Consider the following 27,062-nt stretch of genomic DNA (forward strand, 5'->3'; position numbering starts at 1 on the left):
TGTACCTATTAAAAGTGTTTTTGTTGTGCATGAAACTGACCATGAATAAAAACAGTCATGAATCCATGTGAGCAAAAGATTCAAAAGTTAGCTTTTATTTTGAGATATTGAGAAAGTGTTACAATACAGGAGCACTAAACAGCAATAAACCAATGGTTAACAACTGATTCAGTAAAAAACAAACAAAAAAACAATGGTTAACAACTGATTAAGTAAAAAAAAAAAGTAGTTAATGTAAATATATGTATCCCAACCTTGCATCCCTCCCCTCCAAAAGATAGATATCAAATGTAAACATAAAATCATTGCGTCATTACCAATGCAAAGTTTAAAAAGAAATGACATTCCATTATTTTGAGAAATATATTTGAAAAATGTTTATGCAAGAATATGTCACTTATTTCTAAGCCTTTTATAGGAACCAACAATTACATTCACATATACTTTATTTCCAATCCAAATACCTTAAGGTGGCTTCCATTAATACGGTAGTCCTTTTCCACAAAAAATATCTTGGTAGTGTTAATCTTCATGATCATTTGAACTATAGCATTTTTAAAAGCATTGCAATACCACACCAAAGCTAAAGTCTAAAACTATGCAAAAGTAATTTTTAATTTTTTTCTTCATATACTACACATGCATTTTCTAAAGTTCTTTATTGAATTATCAAAATGCTCTTAACCAATTCTGATATATTTGCAAGAAAAGAACATTAATGTGTAGGACCTCTTCTTGATTTATTTGGTGGATGTGGAGGAGAAGGTGATGAAGTTAGATTGACTGTAGCGACTAGTTGATGTGGAGCTGGGGGAGCCGAAATCCACGCTGCTCCTGCGTGAGCTTCGTTGTGAGCCACTCCTTGATCCAGTGGTAGATCCTGGGGCAGAGGAGACATTGTAAGGACTGCTGATTCCTCTGGAAGACACAGATGAGGCCTGGAGCATTTTCACTCCAGTATTTTCCTCCACCAGGCAATTATCCAGAGCCTCTTTGTAAGAGATTTTAAGTTTGCTCTTAGGGCAGGTCAAGTTCTTTGTGTGATGGCTGATGTCTTGGAGCTTCTCAGCTGTTCTCGCATCCAGCCAGCCGATTTTCAAAGCATGTTCTATGGTTCTTCTACAGCCCATTTCTGGGTCATAAAGCCCCCCTGTTACAAACTGGAACTCCATGAACCTCTGCCCTGCCTCATATGGTAGCCACATCTCCTTCATGGCCTCAGCAACTGACATCTTCTTCCTGTTTTTTACATCTTCAAAGCCAATGTAGGCTTTCTGGGCAGGCTTAAGCTTAGGCACCATTTCATCATTTATTATACCCAGGCGAGAGGCTTCTTGGATGCCAAACCTATGGCCATTTGTGGGATTGATGATTCCTCCGGTGCAGGCCTGGGCCTCCAATAGTCTCTGGGCAGTGATGGAATCCACCAGACCACGATTTAGAGCCTCTGTGATGGATATCTTCTCTAAAGTCTCTGTGTCAAAGATGGCACCCACAGGTGCCTGTTCTCCCACTGCTTCAACAGGGGAGGCCAATGTGATAGATACACTGGATATATTTCTAAGGCAATCAGGTGAGTCTTGAGATGCACTGCTGACCGTAGTGTTTCGCTCTGTGACAACAGTTGTTTTTGTTGTGGTCATCTTGGCGAGAGTGGGTGATAGGGGTCTTGACAGGACTGATGATGATGATGATGATGATGATATCACTGATGATGGAACTGAGGCTTCTGATGTTCTTAAAGTTGATGATGGTGATGTCATTGAAGACATACCTGAAGATGCCGATGTTGTTGATGATGATGCCACTGAGGATGTATGTGTGGCTGCTGATGGTCTTGAAGTTGATGATGATGATGATAACGACCCATGTTTGGTCTTGTTGGTAATGATGTCTGCAAATTGAGTAAGGGTGATGGTACGTGATCTGTACTGATCAAGGTCTGTTTGACTAATTACTTGCTTTTCAAGCAGCTCAGTAATATCATATTGTCTACCAGTCTTCCTGTCAATGATAACAAATCGTGTGGAACCATCTGGATCAGTGATAGTGATCTCTTCCCACTCACACTCCTGCTGAGACAGCTCCAGAAAGGTGTTGTAGTCAATATACCCTTTATCATATGCTTCACGCACCGTCATCTCTTTATTAGTCTCTGGGTCCACAATTACCACTCTCCTCTTTCTCAGAGTGTTCTTCAGAGTTGATTCTTGTTTTTGCTTGTCCATGATAGGCAAAAGGATAATGCCAGTCTTCTTATCTGTGGTACAGCGTTTCTTAAGCTCCAGATAAGTTAGGTTTTCCTCTGTGTTAGGGTCAAAGAAACCCGTAGAGTCAACACTCTGATCAGTTAGGATCTTGTTCATCTTTTCATCAAAGTAACCTCTCTTGTAGGCTACGTTCACATCAATACGATGGCTGTGTTCTGGATCAATTATACCACCGCTTGCAATCTGGGCTTGTAGCAGACGGATACCATGACCTTTCTCCACTAGACCTCTCTCTATTGCCTGAAAAAGAGAGATAGTCTTGTCTGTTCCAGGCAGTTTGTAACCAGTTACAGCTCTCTCTGCTGATAGCAGGTTATCCTTAAACTCTGGCCCAAACAGTCTTTTACTGTAGGCATCCCTAACAGTCATGTAAAGGTTGTTGACAGGATCAACGATAAAGCCGGAGGCAGCCTGGGCTTCAAGCAGTTCCAGAGCGGTCCCAGGTCGCAACAGTCCATCTTTCATGGCCTGATAAATGGGCATTATCTTATCACTGGCCTCATCATAAACTCCTGCTATGCAGGTAGAACCTCTCAGGTACGAGCACAGGCGGTCTTCAATGTCCTGACTCGTCAATTTGCCCTCCCTCAGCTGGTCAATATCAGAACGTTTCAGCAGGTTGGCATCTACTAGATCTATGACCGACACCTGATCCCTGAGCCCTTGTACAGTTAATGGCTTTTTAGGTTCAGGGAGAAACAAAAGCCCTGTACTTGGATCTGCTTTGCATTTCTTCTTCAGGGATACATAGGTAGTTGCTTGTTGGGTGTCTGGGTCCAGATAGCACTCAGGATACTGATTCAGGGCCTGGTATAGGTCATTATCTATGAGATCCCTATCCATGGCAATGTCTTTGGGTAGGAATACACTCAGGGCAGGGTCCAGAATACCCCCGACAGACTGTTGAGCCTGAAGTACACGTAGAGCTGTGTTCTTGTTGATTAATCCTTTCTTCATGGCTTGGCCAGCTGACAGGAGCTTGGCAGTATCTGGATCTCTATAACCTATAGCTGCAGCCTCAGCTGCAAACAACATTGATTGATCCTCCTTATCCACTACACCTCTGGCACACGCTTCTTTTACTGTCAATTTCTGATTTGTTCTGGGGTCAATGATGTGGCCTGTGGCTGCCTGAGCATACAGTAGCATATCAGCACTGTCAGAAGACATAAACCTTTGTTTCTTTGCCTCTGTAAAGGACATTTTCCTTAAAGGTCCAGCTGCAACACCAGCAATTGACCCTGTCCCCTTTAGAAAGACTTTCTTATCCACGGACACCTCTGGCACAGTTTTCTCCCCCTTTATCAGTTGGTTAAACGTTGATTTGTCAAGGACTCCGCAATCAAGCAACTGTTGTGCTGTGACTGTCTTACGAACACCATCAAACAGCAGTTTGGAGGGGTCAGCCCTCTCAGAGACTGGTAGAATTTGTAGGCCTGTGCGGGGCTCTGTCTTGCATCTTTCCTTCAAAGCCCCATAGCTGACACCATTCTCATTTTCTGGGTCCAGATAAGAAGTGGGACTTCGCTTTAGATCTTGACAGAGGTTTTCATCCAACAGGTTGCGTTTGATAGCTGTATCTTTGGGTAGGAACACACTGAGATTGGGATCCAGAATGCCTCCCACAGACTCCTGAGCCTGCAGCAGACGAAGCCCAGTTTTCCTGTCAACAATTCCCTTCTTCATGGCCTCAAACACTGAGAGAGGCTTCGCTGCACTAGGATCCGTGTATCCTACAGCAGCAGCCTCTGCTGCCAATAATCTGTCTCGATCCCTAATGTCCACCACCCCTCTGGCGCATGCCTCCTCCACAGTCAACTTCTGATTGGTTTTAGGCTCAATGATGTGGCCTGTGGCAGCCTGTGCTTCCAGTAGCAAATCTGCACTGTCCACAGAAAGGAGGTTCTGTTTCTTTGCTTCTGACAAAGACATTTTGCCTTGCTGTCCAGCCACCACCCCAGCAATGGGTCCGGTCCCCTTCAGATAGACCATCTTTTCCACAGACACTTCTGGAACAGTTTTCTCCCCTTTCACTAGCTGATTAAATGTTGGCTTGTCAAGGACTCCACATTCAAACAACTGCTGTGCTGAGACTGGCTTACGGACACCATCAAACATCAGTTTGGAAGGGTCTTTCCTCTCAGAGATTGGCAGAAGCATCAGGCCTGTGTGAGATTCTGTTTTGCATCTTTTCTTTAAAGCTCCATAGCTGGCATCAAACTCAGTGTCTGGGTCAAGGTAATACTCAGGCCTCTTGTTTAGAGCATGACAGAGGTCTTCATCCAAAAGGTTGCGCTTTATAGCTGTGTCTTTAGGGAGGAACACACTGAGGTTGGGATCCAGAATGCCCCCTGCAGACTCCTGGGCCTGCAGCAGGCGTAGCCCAGTTATCCTATCAATTAATCCACACTTCATTGCTTCAAATACTGAAAGAGGCTTAGCTGTCCAAGAATCCCGGTAGCCCACAGCAGCAGCTTCTGCTTCTAGGAGTCTATCTCGATCCCTAATATCCACCACTCCTCTGGCACAAGCTTCCTCTACGGTCAGCTTTTGATTGCTTGTGGGGTCAATGATGTGGCCTGTGGCAGCCTGGGCGTCCAGTAGCAAATCTGCACTATCTGGGTGCATTAGCATCTGTCTCTTGGCCTCTGATAAAGACATTTTCCCTAAAGGTCCAGCTGCAACACCAGCAATTGATCCTGTCCCCTTAAGAAAAACCTTTTTATCCACAGACACCTCTGGGACAGTTTTCTCTCCCTTCATTAGCTGGTTAAATGTTGGTTTGTCCAGAACCCCACAATCAAGCAACTGTTGAGCTGTTACTGGCTTACGAACACCATCGAAAATCAGTTTGGAAGGGTCTAGCTTCTCAGTGACTGGCAAAAACAGCAGACCTGTGTGAGGCTCTGTCTTGCATCTTTTCTTCAATGCCCCATAACTGGCATCATTCTCTGTTTCTGGGTCAAGGTAACACTTGGGAATCTGGTTTAGAACTTGACGGAGGTTTTCGTCAAAAAGGTTGCGCTTGATAGCTGTATCTTTGGGGAGAAACACACTGAGATTCGGATCTAGAATGCCTCCCACAGACTCCTGAGCCTGTAGCAGGCGTAGCCCAGTGTTCCTGTCAACAATTCCCTTCTTCATGGCCTCAAACACTGAGAGAGGCTTGGCTGCACTAGGATCCTTGTATCCTACAGCAGCAGCCTCTGCTGCCAACAATCTGTCTCGATCTCTAATGTCCACCACCCCTCTGGCGCATGCCTCCTCTACAGTCAGCTTCTGATTGGTTTTGGGGTCAATGATGTGACCTGTGGCAGCCTGCGCATCCAGTAGCAAATCTGCACTATCTTCGGATAGCAACATTTGTTTCTTTGCTTCTGACAAAGACATTTTGCCTTGACTCCCAGCTACAATCCCAGCAATAGGACCAGTCCCCTTCAGATTAACGTTTTTGTCTACAGACACTTCTGGGACAGTTTTCCTTCCCTTTTCTAGATCTTTAAATGTTGGCTTGTCCAGCACACCACATTCAAGCAATTGCTGTGCTGTTACTGGTTTACGGACACCATCAAAGACAAGTCTGGAGGGGTCTACCTTTTCAGGGACAGGAAGAAGTAGAAGGCCTGTGTGTGGCTCTACCTTACATCTCCTCTTCATTGATGTGTAGGTTATACCCTCCTCAGTTTCTGGGTCCAGGTAAAGCTCAGGCCTCTGATTTAGAGCATGACATATTTCATCATCAATTAAGTTACGAGCAATGGCTGTTTCTTTGGGAAGGAACACACTGAGTATGGGATCTAGGATACCCCCCACAGACTCCTGGGCTTGTAGCAGACGCAGTGTTGTGTTCTTGTCAATCAGTCCTTTCTTCATGGCCTGAAATGCTGAAAGGGGGTTGCTTGTGCCAGGACCACTATATCCTACTGCTGCAGCTTCTGCTGCCAGCAACCTCTGTCTGTCTTCTTCATCAACTACACCTTGATTACACGCCTCCTCAACTGTCAACTTCTGATTAGTCCTGGGGTCAATTATGTGGCCTGTTGCAGCCTGAGCATCGAGTAGCAGATCAATGCTATCTGGTGGCAGGAGATTCTCTTTCTTGGCTTCTGTAAAAGTCATTTTGCATAGCGGTCCAGTAATAGACCCTGGACCCTTCGGACCTTCAATTACCACCCCAGCAATTGGGCCTGTCCCTTTTAGACAGATTTTTTTGTCAGCAGACACTTCAGGGATAGTTTTATGCCCCTTCACTAGCTGACTGAATGTTGGTTTGTCCAAAACACCACAGTCAAGCAACTGGTTTGCTGTGACTGGTTTGCGGACGCCATCAAAAACCACAGTGGAACCATCCAATGTTGGGGGCTCTCTAAGTTTCTTCAGCTCAGTTTCCATGGCTTGTCTGACAATGGTCATCTCTCGTAGTTCCTTTTGCAGGGCTGCTAGCCTACTTTTATATGACTCCTCAAGCTCCTTAAGTTCCCTCATCAGCCTCTCTATCTCACTTTTCAAAGAGTTCTTTTCCCTCTCCAGACATTCTTTGTCTGTGTCATACTGCCTGATCAGGCCCTGCTTACTATCATACTGGTCCTTCCAGTAACCTAAATCCCTCTTCACCCTCTCATTGTCCTCCAGTAGACGTTGCTTATTGCGAAGCTCAGAGTCTAGGGACAGTTTAATGTGACTGAGTTCCTCCTCTAGCCTTTGAATGCGATCTTTGTCCTTTTCTGACAATTGCAGTTTCAGCAACAGTGCATCTCTCTCCATCACAATCTCACTGTACTGGGACTGAATGGCTTGCATCATGGCTGCTGTCTGTAGGCAGGGAAAAGCAGAGAAAGAGCACAGAGACAAAAGGTTAGTCAACTCAAAAATACATTAATAAATCTAAATATATCAAGAACAATACATTTATTTTCTGCATTTTACATCATAGTATACAATCATACAATTAATGACACTGGATAGAACAGATTTGGATGAAAATAAAATTAAAATCAGAATTCATAATGCTGCTATCAAAATAAATTGCACTACAACCCCAATAAATACTGGTGCTAGTAAATCTTACGGTAAACTTTAATAACATCAAAGAGGAGAGCAGACATACTTGCTCTTTTCATTTTGCCAGCTGCAGATTACTGAAATGAGGTCCAACATTTTAGTTATCAATGCAATTAAAAGCAACAGAAGTGATGTTGCAAATTGAATGATTCGGTTCTGTTGTTGCTCCTGCTGTTTTGTCCTGCATCTATATTACTCAAAATGTGACAAAATAGAGTAACCACAAAATGGCGCAGTGTTAAATTTATATCAGTTGAATAAACTAAAAGCTATTATGTTATTGATTACATTTTAGTTAAAATACATTAATATAGCAAGTCTGTGTGCGCTCCTCCAAAATGCAGTTTGCTTTGTTAAATTAGTAATGTACTCAGCAAACTGCTATTTCCCATCAGCAAAATATAAAAACAAGACAATGTCTTATAAGACTGGGAAGTTAAAAGTAAGTAGGTAGGTAGTGGCTGTTATACAGGGTCATAACAGTGGCATTACAGCAGTCAATTTTAAAAGAAAATGATCCACTGGAAAAAGATTTTCTGCATGAAATCAATCCTCTTAATCCTGCAGACAAACTATACACTACATGTTTATGGTAACTACAACTACAAAATCAGCACACTAACTATTTTAATTATTACTTTGTTCAGACTGGACTAGTTACTGTCTACATTCTGTAAATCTGTAAAACAGCACAATTACATAATGCCAATAGATGGGCACCAATCTTGATAGACTGGTCTAAAATTGCAAGAAGAAGTGCCTCAAATATTTTGAGAAATTCTGGATATTTTAAGTGTACATCAGTGCAGTTTTTACAAATTTGCAAAATGTTTCTTAAAGACCAGTAAGATGCTACAATAATATGAAAAACAATAATCAAACCATAGACCAGAGGACCAATGATAATCATGTCACTGACAGTGTTGATCATTCGGGACGAAAGATGTGAAAGCAAAAAAGCATGCAAACTGCAAATATTTGCACAGTGCGGGCAGGAAGACAGTGGAGTTCAGCAGGCAGAGAGGCACAGATCATGTTTGCATGCAAGTGATTGACATGCAAGTTAATTCAAACACATACAGATGTATGAGTTCAAATCAGAGTTACCAAGTGGGAGGCATCTACAGGGGTTCTAAAGGTGTTCCTGCATGCAAGCAAACATTTTCCTACAGACAGTGAAAGCCACTTGATTGATCCAGATTAGGACTCTGATTTGGAAAGATGAGAGCAGTCCAGGACTAAGTGCCAAACTTCCATGTACCTCGGTGGCTTGGTTTTGTATTTTCTCAGTCTCCATCTTGAGTTTCTCTCTCTCCAAGGAGAGCTCTGAGATCAGGCTGCGGTAATCTATATTGTTGTGCTCACTGGCCTGCAGCTGCAGCTCCAGGGCAGTAATCTGGGAGGAGAGCTCATCATCACATTCCTGTTTGGATCTCAAGAGTTCTTCTTTATCATGTCGCGCTGCCCTTAGTTCCTCCTCCAGCCTCAGCCTCTCTTTGGTCTGAGTTTCTGTCAACTCCTTCAGCCTTTTAAGCTCAACTGTGTTCTCATTCAATGCCTTACTTCTCTCCTCTATAGTTCTGTAAAGACCCTCATTCCTGAGGTTTGCCTCTTTGACTTTGGCTTGCTCCTGGAGGAGTTGTTTCTGCAAGGCCTTCAGCTCTGTGCTCAGCTGTGTCATGTGCTCTGCAGAGGTCTTGTTTTGTCTTAAGCTTCTCTCCAGCTCCTCTTGCAACCTAAGACACTCTTCCTCACCTTTCTTTGCCTCTTTGACTCTGGCTTGCTCCTGGAGGAGTTGCTGCTGCAGGGCCTTCAGCTCTGTGCTCAGCTGTGTCATGTGCTCTGCAGAGGTCTTGTTTTGTCTCAAGCTTCTCTCCAGCTCCTCCTGCAACCTAAGACGCTGATCTTCACCTCTCTTTTGTGACATGCTGGCTTGGTCTTGGCTCTGGCGTAGCATGTTAATGGTGCTGGTGTACTCTGTCATAGCTAATGTGTTTTTTTCCAGCTCTGTTTCTACCTGCCTTCTTCTGGCAACTTCCTCTTGGTTAGCCTTCCTTAGATTCTCCACTTGGCTCTCCAGGCCATCTCTCACAGCCTGAAGGTCCTTCATGCGTCCCTGTAACCTGCTCATGTTCTGTTCTACTCTGCTTCTCTCCCTGCTCTCCCTCTCCAGCTCCAAGCGCACCGTCTGAAGCTCCACCTCGCACTCCCCCAGCTGGTTCGCAGTCATCGATGAATTGGTTAGCTTCACCTGCACCTGGGCCAAAGTCTGTTCAAGCACACCCTGCCCCTCTTCTATAGTTCTTCTCCTGCGGGTCTCCTCCTCTAGACTGTGTGTGGTGTAGGCCAGCTCCTCATTCTTCTCCCGCAGACTCTTCATGACTTCAGACAGCTCCTCCAAATACCGGCTGCTTTCCTCATCTCTCTGCCTCATCAGCACATCTACCTGACTTTCCAGTTCTCTCCTCCTGCGCCCTTCCTCTGTGATGACAGCACGTTGACTGTGAGCTTCTTCCTCTGCCCTCTTCCTTTGTTCCTCAGCCTCGCTGACAGACATCCTAAGCCTCCTGAGCTCCTCCTCCAGATTCCTCCGCTCTGCCAGCATCCTGTCATACTGCAGCTGGAGCTCAGTTGTGTCCTCTTCCCTCTGGGCTGTCAGCCTCTGGATGTCTGTGCGGCTTACATGGATCTGGGATTCGTAGCTGAGCTTTAAGTTATTGATCTCCGTACTGCATTGGCTTCTTACCTTTGACATTTCCTTTTGTAGCTCCTTGACCCTTGCTGCTTCCTCAGCCAGCTGCCGCCGCAGCTGTTCATTCTCATGCTCCTTATTTGCCACACTCTTCTCCACCTCCATCTTGGACCAGCTGACCGTCTCCAGCTCCTTCTGCCTCTTCCTCAGCACCAACTCATATTCCTCCTGCTGCTGAGTGTAGCGCTCCTCTGCCAACCTCCTCTTTCTCTTTTCTTCCTCAAGCAAGTAGTTGAGACGTGTCACCTGATCGTTGAGGTCTGCCAGCTGACTCTGAGTGCTATCTAGGCTGTCCTTGGTGGCACTGCACTGCAACGCAGTGCTTTGCTTCACCTCCTCCATCGATAGCAGCTGGTCCTTCGACTGGGACAACTCCAGCTGGTAGCAGGCAACAGCATCTTCCAGAGATTTGTTCTTGGCGTTGCGGTCTTGGATGTCCTCCCTCAGCAACCGAAGTTCTTCCTCTAACAGGTCAATCCTGGTGTTACGAATCTGTAAGCAAAGATGAAAATTTGTTATACTTTGTAATGACAACATAACACTTAACCATAGTGTACTTGGGTGACTGATTTGAATGGGTCTAACTGAATCACAGAATCACCAACGTCCAAGAAAATCTGTCATTTCTTTAAACCTGCATCATTGATTTTTTGGACACTTGGGGGCACCGCAACAAACTATAAACACAACATTGTCATATTATTACCCTATCAGCACCAAGCTGATATGATGCAATGTTACATTCAGCTGGAGTCAAGTCCAATATTTACTCTCCTTTTAGCTCTGTTTAGGTCTCCATCAACTTCAGGGGACAAATCTTGATTTTTAGCTTCAAAATGCTAAATGAGAAACTGTCTTCACCAACTATTTTCTAACTTTGCCAATCATTTGGTCATGAGCGTGCAGTACAGTGGGTTAATCTTAACTTTTTGGCTGAAACACCTGCCTGCTGCAGCTGGGGATGTGGTTGATGCAAGTGGTTACACTGAACCAAAACAGGTGTGGGCCATAAAACCAAAACAATAAAAAATTCTGATGCGTGCTCTGGAGGAGAGGAAAAGTGCAAAATTGGGTATAAATTCTAAAAAGCTTTGAATTTACAACACTAAAAGGTTTTACTTTGACACAACTTAGTAAACGCAATTTAAAACTAACTTAATCTAATCTAATTTATCTGTCAGAGACAATGAACATTATTCATAATCATGTAAATGTCACAAATTTAGCTAGTTTTTCCATTGTTCCTGGGCAGGATGACGATAAAAGCTAAGCACAATGCACACAGTACACTGGTACCTTGAGCTCCTCCATGTTTTTTAGCAGCTCTCCCAGGAATGTGTAGTAGTCACCAGACAGGGTAAGCAACTCCATGTAACGGGTTTGCAGTTGCGTAGCCTGAGACAAAGACACAGGATCAGTGTACATACAACGCCACATAATCCCCTCTTCTAACACACACAAATAAATGGCAAAACACATTTTTAGACACAAGTGGGTCACCATATGACTGAAGTTGCTTCTGTGTTTTCATGAGAGACAGCATTTCAAATTTGGTTTCATTACCTCCTGATTAAGATCCATAGATGGAGACTTCAGCATTGTCCTCTTAATGGGGATGTTGAGCAAAGTCTCTAAACCAGAGGTGTAAGAGGCAAGGTCTGTTTCATAGTCCTGTAAAACCAACAATGTTATGAAATTCATAAAATGAAATCAATTCTGAAATGAATGAATGAAGTCTATATGGATATGTAGGCCTCCTCACCTTGATAGAATTCACACAGGCCTCATTGTCCTTCAGCACACTTTCTACTGTCTCCCTCTTTGATTTGATTTCTGAGTTCAGGGCCTTGATAACACAATAATATAAAGATGTCAGATGTTTGATGACTTCACACACATGGACACAGACCCACAAAACTGTAAGCTACAGTTAAATTGGTAAAATGCAGGACACCTTCTGGTCATTAATATGGTCTTTCAAGGCTTGGATGCTGTCTATCTTGGTGGCCTGCAGGGCTTGTTGTTTTTTCCGTGTGGCATCAATCCAGTCAAAAAGGGATGTGCTGGTTTGCTTGTAGTGCCGCAGCTGAGGCTGATACAACTGCAAATCCTGTAATCTGAGCAAGAAGAAGAGAACCAATTCCAAATAAAGCACCATCTTCATCCACCTTCGGTATGTTTTTCAACAGACACTTTGATAAGTGCTGATTAATGAGAGATAGTGTGAAGGACTGAGTGGGTTCCCTTTTACATAAAGCTGCAATGTGATGAGGGCTGGTGTAAAAGAGTTGTCCTGTGTGTAGGGCTGTAATACATGCTTATTTCCATTAGAGAGTAATCCAATTACTTTTTCAATAAATCAATTAATTAATAGTTGAATCTATAAAATGACAAGAAATAGTGAAAAATATCAATCCAAACTTTCCAAGTTCCCAGACATGCCACCTTAAAATTGTTTTACCCCATCGGCAGTCCAAAATCCCGAGGTGGCCAATTTCAGAATTTAACGAACACAAGCTACAAAGAAGAAGCTGGTACTGGTATCACTCATACACACACTTCAATTCAACTTCTAGTGAAATTCCCTGAATATGGAAATCAACTCAGGTGTTTCCATCGTATTTAAGGTGGTCACACTGGTATGATTCAAAGATGTCTGCCTAAGATTCAAAAGTCACTGCTTAACTCACTTTCTGCCGCTCTGAAGGTTAATAATGTCCTTCAGACTTTAGACCAGATGGTCTACAGGTTGCTGAAAGGCAATTCCTCTGAAAAAATTTACTAATAGTGATTATTTTAACATATTCATTCATTAGACTGAAACATCATAATCTCAGGTCTTTCAAAGAAGCTGATACCAGTGAATGTTTTACATTCTTGCTTAATAAACTGTTGTCTAATCTGTTGTTTTAATCAACTAATCAACTAATAGTTTCAGCACTAGCTGTGTCCAGCAGTCCATGTAGATAAACAGTTTAATATCAGGATAAGGGGTTTGTCTCACCAAATTTGCAACATGCAAGCAGCAATTTGCAACATCAGCTAATTTCCTCTCATGTTAATTTTAACTGTAGTGCTCACACATTACTTTTGTGAAACAGACCTCAGATCCAGGCATTTAATTAGATTAGGTTTGACATACGACAACTAATTAGATGGCTGACCACGGAGTAGATGACAATGTGACACACTCCCTGAACCCTGTACAATGTCTGTGAAGAGCTTCACACGTAGACACTGCAGGTCATCAGGTTTGGTGTAATAGTCACTTGTTCTGAAACACAGGTCAAAGGGTTCATGGTATTAACTAGATATAAGAGAGAGAGAAACGTACCTGGTGTCAATCTGTGCATGGATTCGTCTCCAGCGGTCTGACAGCAGGCCCACCTGGTCATTGTATTTGGACAGCATCATGTCACACCTGTGGAAGGGCCCACCCACCTGGCCATTCCAGTGGCTTGCTTTGCCAAACTCTGCTTCCATGGAGGCCAGAACATCCCTCTTCTGATCCAGCTCTGCTTTAATTGTCTACATATTAACACACAGGAAACACCCATCAAATGCGACATCCTTTACCAGTTATCAGGATATTTTAAAGCTATGCCAAAGCTACCAAGGTGTATATCATAAGCAACATAGTGGGACTCTCACGTTTTCTCAAGTTTTTCTCATTTAAACTGATGGATGACCACTGAGCCATGCATTAACATGCACTGTATTCTGTCTAAGCTGCAGCTTGTCAAGTATGAGGCTCAGCTATGAGGAAGACAAGGCTGGAAAAACTGCAGTATTACACGTAATTCTTTTTTACTAGTGCAATACATGTCAAAAGCAAGAAATGTATTGTATGAAAATGTAATATTTTTTCTAAAATACCTTCAGGGTCAACATATACTCTTCCACTTCACTGGGCAAGAGAGAGGTGGTCTCTTTCTCTGTCAGTCTTGCCTCATGAACCTTCACTATGTCTTCAGCTCGTGCCACACTCTCCAGCATGTCTCTTAGAGCCCGCAGCCTGACAGAGAGGAAGAAATGATGAAGAGGTGGAGACAGTCATTCCAGAATAATGAGAATACATTTATTTTGTAGATGACGGGTGAGATCAGTTTGTTAGGGTAGCTCCCTTTACATTTGAGTTTTAGTAATGTGTGAGAAAAACGAGGGTACTTTAAGACACAAAGGAACACAATAACATCTGACAGAGGAGGCAGTATTGATCTATGTCTTCTATGTTGCATCGCTGCTGCTATTACACAATCACTATTACACACACAGTTAAATGCAACTTCTAGTGAAATTGCCTAAATATGGGAATCAATTCATGTGTTTCCATTGTATTAAAGGTGGTGACACTGGTGTGATTCAGAGATGTCTGCCCAAAATCCAAAAGTCTGTTTAACTCACAACATTCTTCGACTCTGAGGGTTAATAATGTTCTTCAGACTTTAGACCAGATGGTCATACAAAGCACCATCATGCTGCAGTTTTTGTGGCAAGGCTGTTAATTACACTATGTTACATATGTTGTGTTCTGTGAACTGTTTCCACTCAGGCCCCTGGAAATGTTGTTAAAGGTGACCCACAAGGATCAATACTGGATCCCCAGCTATTTTCTTCAGACATATAAAATATAAAATATATATATAAAATATTTATGGGCAAATATTTTAATTGAATTGTGGTACCATTTCTCATTTTAAAACAGACAAAATATCATATAACCCACTGTATTTTCTATTCTGGCCAACAGAGGTATTCCATATACTCTACCACAGCGCTAGATTTTAAGGTCTTGCTACAGTATATAAACTGCTGAGACACTCAACACCCTTAGCTGGTAAATAACCGGCATCGTTTACAAGTTTCTCATTACAACACTGATGGGACAGATAAGTTTTTCATACTATGGACTTTTAAATATAAACTGCAGCACACCTATAACTGAAAAGGCACATTCCTCTCAAGGAATTTAACAGTAGTGAATATTTTAACACATTCATTCGTTGGCTTGCATAGGCTTACCGCTGCAGGTAAGCTGATGAGCTGCTCTCCAGACTGCCCAGTCTTTGATTGATGACTCCGATCTCGCTGCGGAGGAACTCGGCTTTATCTGCATCATTCATTCCCTCCAGCTCCTTCAAAATACGCTCCCTCAGACGTAAGTACTCCTCCCGCATCGAGTCAATGTCATACTGCACTGTCTGCAGGGAAACATACATGCAAGTGTAGTTATTGCAATGAATACGGGGTGTAAGTGTTTGGAATAAGATTAGTTTTAATACTACATGCTTTGAGTTCTTGTGTCTACCTCCAACTGATTGATCTTGAGGCCACAGTCGTGCAGCCCGTCGTCTCCAAGGCAGATGTGAACGTGCTGACTCAGCGTGCCCTCAGCGCTCTCCAGCCTCAGTCTGAGCGCGTGCAGCTCGGATAAGCTGCGGGAGGAGGAAACCAGTACCTTCCTCTTCACCGGCTCCGTCTTGGTCACTTTTACTACTTCTTTCTTAACTGCATGCTTCTTCTCTGTCAGTTTTTTCAGCTCCACTCTCCGTCTTTCTTCTTCGAGCCTCCTGGCCTCCTCTTCGGCGGCGGCTTGTTGCTGCTGTATTATAATCAGCTGCTGCTGGTTTTGCTGCTCGGCTACTTGCTGTGCTTCTAATTGTTCTTGATGTGCAACTGTAAGTAGACACAAGATATGTTTTTCATAAATGGTGGAGAAAGCATATAATGGTTAAAAAGTAATTTCTAATTTTCTGGTCCAACAGGTGGACTGTTGTATATACAGAAATATGATTTGCTGCATTCTCAAACACTTCAGCAATAGTTTTTCTCATGCTACAACTTAGTATTATATTATTATATAGGACATAGAGGTTATACTAAACTACATACATGAATAACTAAACATTTCCTAAACTGGAACAAAATATTGGAAATGTGGCACAGATTGAGGAAGCAACTATTCCAATGGCTCCAAATGCAGACTCTAAATTTCTAAACATTTTTTGACAGTAGAAATATAGATTTAGGCATCGGGCAGCTTTGGTGGTGAGTGTGATAAATAAATGTACATTTAAAAGATTTTAATTTACATATATTTATATTAACCTAGCAAATATCACAAAATGTGAAATTGGTCTTTGTGACGACCATTAGTCTAACAAAATTTCTGTATTATTAATGCATGAACTGAAAATTTCTGTTTCATTGATCAAATAATAAAGGATGCAGACTATGATATAGTTCTATGTATTCTATGTCTACACTCAATAAGTCCATCATCTTGTCCTTTGTTACATAGATATTTTTTTTAATCATGAGCAGTGCTGTATATTTTTTGTAATACTGACTGTAAGCAGGCAGCTGCACCACCAGCTGGTCATAGTGGGCCTGGGCTCCAGTGAACTGGTTCTCAATGGTCCTCTTGTCCTCGTCAGCAAACATCTGGGAGCCGTGGCAGCTAACTTTGAACTCCTCGAAGTGAGTCTCCAGGGTCTTGATAATTTGACGGTATTCCTCAGGACGCATCTTTGCTAGCTGAACACACACAGAGACACTATGTTTGACTTATGTCAGATAAAAGGTTAGTAAGTGCACTTCACTGAAAACACAAAACAACAACAATTATGCTTGTGGAGAGTGGAGTGAAAATGGGTTGAAAGTGGTGTTTTTGGCTTTGGGGCTGAAGGTTCCCAGAGGGAACTGGGACTTAATGTGGGGAAATTTATTAAATGAAATGTAAAAATACTGAATGGAAAGTTATCAAAATGTCTGCTGTATACGTTATGAACCCTCATAGAAAGCAACGGCCTGGCGCCTGGTTGAATCCCCTGTAAAACTACAACTTGATATTTTTACGCTGCTTTTGTATGGATTGATCAAACAAGATTAAGATGTAATAATTAATGAGCTTTAGAGGTAAAAGAGGTTAGGCCTGTCCTCCTGAAAATGTATTTTGGCTATCTATATATTCTTATGTATGTGTACATGAGTGCTTTACACTTATTTCTTAGGAGTTGGATTTTTTGGGGGATTTTATTCATTAATCTAAGACAACAGAGAGTTCATTCATCTCTTACCATGGTGATGGTGAGGGAGTTGATGCGTCTGATATCCAGGAGACAGTACTGCCAGGCGATGAGACTCTTAACATTGATATACAGCTGATTCCAGATTGACAGGATGGCCTCATAGTACTGCTCGTTCCTTGGGAAAACACAGAGACAAAGCTTTACTCACCACAGTTAAGGTTTCTTGTATCTCAGACCAGGACCGCAAATTCATTTCATGTTTTCTTGACCCAGAGTTATAAAATCATCATCACGTGTCTGGACCCAAAGCAAACAATTTTTGCGGCTTACTTGTTGGCCAGACTGATGCTGAGCGGATTGGGAGGTGGTACAATCAGGCACACAGAGGGCACGGACATGTCCAGTCCTCCCGGGCCCGTAACGTGCCACTTGCTGCGCTGGCTGTTGTCCTTTAGGATCGCCTCATTGCCCTTACAGATCACCTTCTGTGGAGCCCGGTGAAAATTCATTTTCTGATTAATCCTAGCTGCTTATTACCAGTGTGTGTATGTAAGAACCAGTGGCTTCAACATACAGCCTGTGTGACACTGTGACATGATGATCAGAAAGCTGACCTGGTCCTGTTTGAAGTCACACAGGGCTTTGACGATGATGGGGCTGCTGCTCTTCTCTTCAGGGTTTCTGGGTTTCAGTCTCACAATGTTCTTGGAGCTGTTGACCAGATGTTGAACCTGCCTCTTGTTTTCCATAATCTTCTCTTTCTCCCTCTGGAGATAATGAAAAAAAAAACATGATCAATAATTATTAAACTCACAATGAATAAAGGCTGAAATTTGGAGAGACATTAAGAATAAAACTAAATGTGTTGATTAATCAACTTAAAGGGTGCAGCCCTTCAGTTTTCTTTGCTATCTTTTCTGTCAGATGAACAAGGCCTCAGGAGGAATCTATGCTTAAATTCAGCACTATGCTACTTAAAAAGAAGGTGTTTCACCTCCAGTCCCTTGAGGAGCTCCAGCAGGTTCTCCAGTGAAGTGTTCTTGTCACTGGTGAACTTCTTACGGACCGTCTCGTGTTCCTTCTGCAGGGTGCTGTACGTCTCATTGGCCTCCTTGAAGAACTGTTGAAATACATATAATGTTAGGCAAGGTTAGGACATATCATAGAGATAATTAGGTAGACATTATGGGGTTTCCCACGGTGCTATTTAGTATTTACATTATTTAGTAATGTAACATTAACCTTCAGGGACAAAAGCAGAGGCTCCACTGTTTAGACCACCATATGGCAACTTCATTGATCACAAGGGATGAGAGGTGTCTCAGCACATGACAGCGACTGATCAATCACCTGATACGTTCATTTTGGATCAATTAACGCCACTACGTGTAGAATTTTAACGTGAGGGGTAGAGGCTGGACCTGACTGAAGCAGCATCAATTGCTGTGAGCCAAAGTGTTTTTTCATTCTACACACTGCGGATAATGAATATAAGTCTGATATTCACTCTGCTGGTAGCTCTGTTTTAATCTTAGCCAACACCTGAGGGAATTATCTGTCTCTTTAGACAAGAGAGACAAGGAGAGCATGCGATTAGAGAAGGGGTGAGGAAATATGTTTTTAGAGAAATGAGACGTCCTTTTTTTTGAAGCATTGCATGAAGCGACGTCTGCACGACGTAGGCAGTGTACAGTGAGTTTATCAGAGCTTGTCTGCTTAAAACACTGCCCTCTGCACCTAGTGACGGTGATAATGAGAGCGGTGAAAGTGAACAAACACAGGAAAGTTGGGGGTCGGAAAACCAAAACAATGAGCTAAATGACACTAAAAAGTTCTGTAGAACTGGCTCCATACTCCTGATGCCGACTGGTGCCACCTTGAAGCAGCATCTTGCATTTCCACCTCTCTCTGCGCCTTAGTCACCTCCAGCCTTCCCCTCCCTCTCTTACAATATACTAATAGTCCTGTAGTCTTAAACACCCTCAAAATTTGGGTTCAACTAAGACATAACTTTGGTTTTAAAAACCTTCTCCATCTAAGTCCCATACATAATAATCACCTCTTCCCTCCAGCTAAGGTAGACTATGAATTTACTCTCTGGCAGAGATGTGGCATTCATAAGTTTAAGGATATGTACATAAACTCTATTTTTGCAAGTTTTGCCGATCTATCGCACAAATTTGGCCTCCCTCATTCTAGCTTATTCCGTTATTTCCAAGTCCACCACTTCCTTCAACATCATGATCCCAACTTTCCTTACATATCATCGCCCTCTGGTTTAGATGAATTGTTAAAAATTCCATATGATTCTAAAAGACTTATCTCAAGAATTGGTGAATGTATAGCCTCCTTTAAAAGCATAACACTGGCAAAGATCAGGGCAGGATGGGCAGATGAGATGGGGGAGGACTTGGAAGATGACACTTGAGAGAGCGCTCTATTAAGAGTGAACAACAGCACTTCCTGCGCTAAACTGAGCATTATACAATTTAAGGTCCTACATCGCATCCACTACTCCAAAGCAAGACTGGCTAAAATATATCCTAACACAGATGCAAGCTGCGACAAGTGTCAAAACGCTTCTGCTGACCTGACACATATGTTTTGGTCATGTCCAGCCCTGGCAACCTATTGGTCTTCCATCTTTAAAGTTCTGTCAGAAGCACTGAATATCATTCTTGAACCGAACGCAACTATGGCCATATTTGGTGTCACAGATGGAAGACACGCAACACTAAGGAAAAGTTATAAAAACATAATTGCTTTTACAACATTGCTTGCACGTAGAAGATTACTATTGCACTGGAAATCAGAATATCCACCCAAAGTGTCTTACTGGTTTAGTGATGTAACACAATTCATACAATTAGAAAAAATAAAATATACTATCAGGGGATCCAGGGACAAATTCTTCTCTGTCTGGGATCCAGTACTGAAGCATTTAGATAAACTTAAAACTGTGCCCACTTAATTAACGTGTGGTGGCCATCTCTCCCATATGCTTTTTTGATGGTGATTGTATTTATGTGAATTACTTCTTGCTTAGTGCATAGCTTGTATATTTGTTTTTGTGTAAGTGTATATGTATATATATATATGTGTGTGTATATGTGTGTGTATGCATATGTATCTATTCTTCTATTTTTATTGTAATCAGTTTTAATGGTTTGGTGTCCACCATGTTCTTTAGGGTGGGGGGTGGGGTTAAAATATAAATTTGAGCACAATGATTCCTTTTTATGCATTTTTATGTTCTATGTTGCTAATGCTCAATAAAAAGACATTTCAAAAAAAAAAAAAAAAAAAGTTCTGTAGAGCTGAAGGTCCCTCGATAATTCTCTTATGGTTTGGCGCTACAAGTAACACCTTTACATTATACATAGTATGAGAATATTCACTAGAGCAGCTTTAGGTTTTGTGTTTTGTCACGTTACCTGGTTGTAAGCTGCATTCTCCTTCAAATGAACATCAATGCACTTGGTAATCTGAAGGAGCCAACTCCACTGAGTCTGCAAAGTGTCCCTGTAAGCCTGAAAACATGAAAAAGCACAGAAAGCAAAAGATAAATCCAAAAAGGCTCCCACAATTATAAATGCGTGTAAATACTGTGCTTTTGTCTGACATTTCTACAAAGATGCACATGAATGGATCAGGTCCACACCTCAATCTTGTCTGCAGCTGGATGGTTGTTCCTCAGGATGGTATCCACTTTGGCTTTCAGTTTATTCAGGGCCTTCTCTTTGTCCTCCAGGACACTCATCAGTTTCTGTTACATAAAAAGAGGTTCAATAATCACAGGGGACACAAAACCATGAGGATGCAGCTGGAGCAACACTCTGTGGCATCGCTCTAAGTGGCTGACTGACTGCAGCTGCCAAAATCTAATCTATCACAGATGATTGCTCCCTTATGAGATGCAGATTAACTTCATAAAAAGGCATTAGTGTAATTTACTCTCATAGGACTGCCAAGAATGTTAATCAACTAGAATGAGGCTCTTAGAAATTGATTTGAAACATGGATTTCTGAAGCATCAAGGTATCAAGATGAACCCAGTTCTCTCCTGGCTCGTACTGAACCTTTGAACTTTCAATCATGGCCGTTTTACTAACCGAGTAGCTCTCCTGCTTCCGTGGGATGTACTGATCGATGTTCTTGTCTCCCCAGTCAAACATCAGCTCCTCCTCCTCCCTGTCGTTCACCCACATGATCTCTTTGGACATTTCCTGAATGATCTGCTGGAGTTCTTGCAACTGCTGCGTCCGACTAAACGACATTTTCTGGCATGGGAGAAGGAAGTGAGTGTAAATACATGACTGACAATCACAGCACAATTATTTGTAGTTATTTGTCTCTCTTTTACCTGTAAACTGTCCCATTCTTGGTCCAGAGCATGAAGATTTCCTTTGTCTCCTCTCTTAATCTGTGGGAAGAGAATCAAACTGATTCGGTGACAGACTCTCGAGATGTTATCTTGAAATATGTTGTTTAAGTTCTTTCTGGTTGTCTAACAGGATTTGAATCACACTATGACAAATGCAAGAAAGAAATAGATTCATGTGGCCTCTGCTTATAAGGAGAACAGATTTGGCTTTTAATTTTCCCCACAGCAATAATGACAGTAAGCATGCCAGCCCACAGCGTCCATACAGTGGTGTGAACCCACCAGGTCGTCTCTGGCTCGGTCCATCTCGGTGCTCCTCTGGATGGAGTTGTGGAACTTCTGGTGACTGACGAGCTGCTGCTCGATGGCTGCAGGATCGTCTCCCCAGGGAGCTGTTTCAATCAGACGCTGGGGAAAAAAAAGCCACAGAAACATGTCTGACTAATCATGCTGCAGGAATCAACATGCAGCACGGCACAGGAGAAATGCCCACTGGATATATTTGTGCAGCTAAAAACAAAAGACACAAAAGTTCAGTTTTCTGTGTTTTTTCAAACATTTGCCTGATATGCACTTATTGTCACCAGCAGGTGGTGGCAGAGAAACAAGTTGGATCAGATTTCCTGTGTGTGTGTATGTGTGTGTCAATTTATGAGCCTCTTTCACTGAAATCATCTCTGGAATCTACCAGAAGAAAACTGGCCTGAGAATCAAAGACGAAACAAAACCTTCTTCTCATTTCTATTTCCCTGCAGTGCTTCCCAACAACATGTGTGCATCTTCTTGTGTGTTCTTTTTTCTTTTCAATCCTCAAGCATCACCACTTCAATCCAGTGTGTTGGACAGCACATAGGACAGGAATGCTTCCATGTCCCCACTGTGTAAAGGCTGTGTGCACTGTGTTCTAGTTTAATGAGTCCTATCAGTCAATTCACTGGCATGGTTTACTCCTTTTACTTGTAGCAACACCAAATCTAGCTTTTGAGTATGAATAACCCCTTTTAAGGTAGAAAAGTGGCTGTAAGAAGAGCTATTATTAATGCATTGAATTGCATATTCACATTGTCCTTCATCTCATCTGTGCTTTCATTTGTTTGCAGTTTCCATTGATGTACTGTACATTTCAGATTCTGTGTCACCAATGCAAAATGAGACGATTCATCGATTAGAAATATAATACACATAAAATCTAAAAACAGTTTGAGACATATTCTGGGGGCTGGTTTAACATTATCATGGTTCCTGAGAGTGAAATCAAGATACTGAACACTTATACTGACGGAACAGTCTGCAATCAAAATGTAAACAAACTGGTCACAAAGAGTAAAAAGCCCGGACTGGGGCTCTCACTGTCTTAAAAAAAACCTTAGTCTGAGATATTAATGTCAGTCTCCAGTCTCCCCTACTGTGCATATAAACATACGGTCCCATGAATCAATACTGTACGCTCAAAAAAAACACACATAGGGTCTTTAATCATCTTCAAGATCATTTTAAGGTATTGCATTTAGAACATTTACAAAAAATGTTTTTTCCGCTTCTACTGTGTGACGACAAATGCTACGTGGTTAGCTGTCGATGTGAAGTTCCACTCCTCCTTCCTCCCATTCTGCACTGACAGCCTTGCTGAGATGAAACGTTTTGAATGAATTATGCATTAAACTGTTGCACTCGTACTTGCAAATGTGCTACAACATTTATAAACACTAGTACTTAATAATGTTCAGAACTTTACAGTCTGTCTTTGGGCAGGACACACTTAAGGCTAAATGATACAAATGCAACAATTAAATCGGATGTTTACATCTACTTCGTTGCTATATGACCAATAAGACAATAAAAATCAGGACTGTCGTCTGAACCTGCTGCGAGAGGGAAGTCTCATGTTGTGTGTGCGTGCGTGCGTGCGTGCATGCGTGCGTGTGTGTGTGTGTGTGTGTGTGTGTGTGTGTGTGCACCTTGTGCTGTGCAATCCAGCTCATAGCATCTTGAAAGCTCCTTCCAGGCTCCTCCCAGGCTCCGGTGCTCCCTCTGGTGCTCCTCCTCCTCTGTATGGTGCCTGTGATGGCCATGTGGACCCCCTTCAGCTGGTCTTTACACATCTCCAAACTACAGATTAGGGAAGACAGACAGCACATTTGGCAAGACCTGTATGCATATTATATCAGTTACAGACAGACAACTCAGAAGAGGAAGAAAAAAGAGAGAAGTCAGGGAGAGGTCTTCCTCACGTCCTGACTACGTTGTCATTGGGCTGTCCCAGTTGTCTCAGGTCCATGGCACAGCTCTTCAGCTGCTCGATGGTCTCTTTTGCCTTCCCCATGTAGCGCTCTGCATCACCTGGGTTACTGCCCTGCAAGGCATTAACAAATCACTCAGGGAGGTGTACAAAACTACAGTGCAGAGATACATGTCCAATTCATCTAATGTCTAAAAACTGAAAAGTTTAGAGCACCTGACAGTGTGTTCCTTCTCAGTGCAAATGTCACTGCACCTTTAAGTTGCGCAAAACCTTTGTTGATGCTTTTACCTGCTGGGTATTTTGGATGTGACACAGAGCCAAACACTCTGTCTTTGTTTCCTTGTACAACATCAGTACTTAGGTTACAGAAGGTTTGTGTGGACATGCCAAAAATGTTAAAACTTCAGAGAAAAACTTCATGAGAAACACCTTGAAACTTGACAATTATATGACTTTGCATGATGCACTTCTGGTGAACTTTGCAGAAAGGCAAATAATTCCTGAACACGAAGCTGAGGAGGCGTGTGTGTGTGTGTGTGTGTGTGTGTGCGTGTGTGTGTGTGTGTGCTGTAACTAAAAGCTTGCAGAACTCATCTGACAACATAAAGCCATCAGTGGATTCACTGACAGTTGAAATATCACTCAAGGTTCAAAGCTCTAAAAACAGATCCAACAGAGTGCTAAACAAAATGCTTTTGTCATCAGCCTGGATCATATTACATGTTCTGACACACGTATGAAGGGCCTACTCATCCAGTTACTCCATTTACAACCAAACCACATTTCAGTCATTCTTTCAGCATCTCTTTGCCAGCAGAAGTGAAGGTGAAACCCAATGCCTTCTTCTTTTCAAATAAAAACCTACAGCATGAGCTCTGACCCAGACAGGCTTTTATGAGCAGCGCTGAAGGAAAAGAGCCAATAAGTTGGATTAAAAAACAAGTCATGACTCACAGACTGAAGGGCATATTCGGCTTTCTTCAGGTACTCCTGGCACTGGCCCTGCAGGATCATGGCCCTCTGGTGGATGGCACTGAGGTTGGAGCCACTGCAGGGGGCAGCAGAGTAAACTCATCACCATCAGTCTCATTAGAACAGGCATGTCAAAGTGATTCCATAAAGGGCCATGTAGCTGCAGGTTTTCGTTCCAACCAAGGAGGAGCACACCAGGTTGGAATCAATTAATCAGCTGATCTCAGTCTTCAGCTGATAACTAATGATCCCTTGATGTTGATTGGTTGGCCTGGTGTGCTCCTCTTTGGTTGGAACAAAAACCTGCAGCCACACGGCCCTTTATGGAATCACTTTGACATATGTGCATTAGAATAATAATCTTCAACTGCATTATTTGTCTTAAACCACCAAAATATGACAATTCAGACCAGTCATTCCCAACTTTATTACTATGTGACCCCTTTAAATGATCATTTATCTTGTAGGAACCACAGATTGTCCTGATGATTTTACATGCATTTGAAAATATGTCTATATATGTATGTTTAGCATTTCTTCTCTGCAGCTGTTACTTATCAGCCAACACACATGCCAATAACGACATATCTGCAAATGTCCCCTAAACCGATGCACACCACCACCAAACAAAATGAAGGATAGGTCAAAACATCTGCACTCTTTTCTGCTTTGCACAAATCTATTAACGAAGCTTTTGGTCACAAAAACCTTCCAAAGGTTGAGGTTCAAGACATATCTGCAATAAGATGAAATCAGCTGATATATAGGTCTAGTTCTAATGACTATTGCCACAAGTCTACATTTCCCAACTTCCACTACAATCAAAAGTCCTGCACAAATACCTGCTAATACCAGAAACTCAACCATATGAAATTATTAAGAAATAACTGAACCGAGAGACAGCGTATTTCATCTCAGAGGATCATCACGGTCTTAACATATCGTGATCATGCTGATCATGCTCTCTGGCCTTTCCTAAAGTGGCAGAATGACATGTTTCCTCTGTGGGGGACAGTGAGGGAGGTTTGAAACAGACAAACATGTTTCTGGAATAAGTGAGTGATCGACCAGCAGCGGCAGGAACTTAGCAGTTCAATGTGAGCCATAAATCAAACTCAGCATTCCTCTGCAGGGAGGGACTCAGCTCTGCACAGAAGAAGCTGATTTCTAATTAAAAAATAATAATCTGCAAAAACACAGAAGCTGTAAGTCATTGTTAAGACACTGAGGCATTGTTGCAGTGGCATTGTTTTATTATCACTGTGTCCTATAGGTTATTTAATTTAGAGTCAGATAATGTGGTAACTCCTTCAGCAAACAAACTGCATGCACACTAGCTCTTTGCAAACTTCATAATGTCATGAAGTATGTGCAATGTTACTTTAATGTGTTTGGAAACTGGGACAATTATTCTGTGGAGCATTAAGTCATTAAACACAGTTCCTAATGTCAATGAAACGGATGTAGCTGTCAGGTTATGTCCAAGATCAGAGCTGTGAATTTGCAGAAGCAATGCATAATTGTTTTCGTGCACTCCTGTGGTAAACTGGGTGTTTGATGTGCAAATGCCAGAGCTTTTTGGCTTAATGACTATTACGTGCTGCAGGAGCGAAATGAATACTTGGATAAAACAGGCTGTCACGATAAAAATTCAACAGCATGCAGCTTTTTAGACTGACATGCATCCTCCTGCAGAGAGGACAACAAAATGTCCCCCAGCTGCTTCAGAGAGACAGACAACAGGTGGCGGCGCGCAGCGCGCAGATTACATAGCCTACTTGTAAAATAAACCATACAATAAATTCATACCTCATTCCGCTCATCATGCCGCCTGACATTCCGCTCACCATGCCGCCTGACATTCCGCTCACCATGCCGCCTGACATTCCGCCTCCCATGCCCCCCATCATACCGCCTCCAGAGGACTTGGAAAAGGTGTAGGTGTATCCGTCCATGAAGGGATCGTATCCATTACCGCCTCCGTGCAAGACCTCGCTCCGTGCGTAACTTTGGGTCAAGTCACCTCTGGATCCGACCCTGCGGCCCATATTCAGGGCCTTCTGAGAGCCGTACATACTCATTCTGACAAGGAAACGGCAGCCAACGGCACTCTGTGGAAGCTACCGGGCGGAGGAGAGGCGCAGCAGGTATCCCTGTCTCCACCTGTCCCCACCGGTCGTTCTGGTGCACACTGCCGCCAGTCAGCAGGGGAGGACCGTTTTTGGAGGCGGGTGACCACACCTCCCAGTCTCTCCCCAACCTGCGGAGCCAGAAATCTTCTCCTCCGTGCCACTCCCCTCCAAACAGCTGGAGGCACACAGTGTTTGGTCCCCAGCAGTTGTATTGTTGT

At 42.7% G+C, this 27,062-nt stretch overlaps 1 protein-coding gene across 2 annotated transcripts; it reads right to left on the bottom strand.

The window, feature by feature from the left end:
- Positions 1-79: 79 nt before the first annotated feature.
- Positions 80-26,885, bottom strand: LOC121605030 (desmoplakin). 2 transcript variants are annotated; one of them, XM_041934758.1, is made up of 24 exons: positions 26,522-26,885; positions 24,695-24,788; positions 23,730-23,851; positions 23,457-23,607; positions 21,781-21,906; positions 21,478-21,537; positions 21,227-21,394; positions 20,776-20,880; positions 20,549-20,644; positions 18,109-18,234; positions 17,729-17,881; positions 17,445-17,599; positions 17,163-17,289; positions 16,434-16,620; positions 15,392-15,759; positions 15,106-15,284; positions 13,960-14,098; positions 13,418-13,611; positions 12,038-12,200; positions 11,846-11,929; positions 11,647-11,754; positions 11,380-11,478; positions 10,078-10,575; positions 80-7,082 (listed from the first exon to the last, which is right to left on the bottom strand). In XM_041934758.1, exons 1-24 carry the CDS (start codon positions 26,791-26,793, stop codon positions 741-743), a joined length of 10,116 nt encoding a protein of 3,371 aa, XP_041790692.1. In that variant the 5' UTR covers positions 26,794-26,885; the 3' UTR covers positions 80-740. The 2 variants fall into 2 exon arrangements, with proteins under 2 accessions (XP_041790692.1, XP_041790693.1); XM_041934759.1 differs by lacking the exons at positions 24,695-24,788; positions 26,522-26,885 and having other exon boundaries at positions 23,738-23,763.
- Between the last annotated feature and the right edge of the window lie 177 nt (positions 26,886-27,062).

Source organism: Chelmon rostratus, chromosome 4 (genome assembly GCF_017976325.1).
Source record: "Chelmon rostratus isolate fCheRos1 chromosome 4, fCheRos1.pri, whole genome shotgun sequence".
Taxonomy (NCBI): Eukaryota; Metazoa; Chordata; class Actinopteri; order Chaetodontiformes; family Chaetodontidae; genus Chelmon; species Chelmon rostratus.

Coding starts and splice junctions, on each gene's coding strand:
- LOC121605030 (XM_041934758.1), bottom strand. CDS start 26,793: ATGAGTATGTACGGCTCTCAGAAGGCCCTGAATATGGGCCGCAGGGTC. Junction 21,395..21,477: donor AAGAATGGGACAGTTTACAG/GTAAAAGAGAGA, acceptor CTCCCATGCCAG/AAAATGTCGTTTAGTCGGAC. Junction 11,755..11,845: donor CCTGTGTGAATTCTATCAAG/GTGAGGAGGCCT, acceptor TTGGTTTTACAG/GACTATGAAACAGACCTTGC.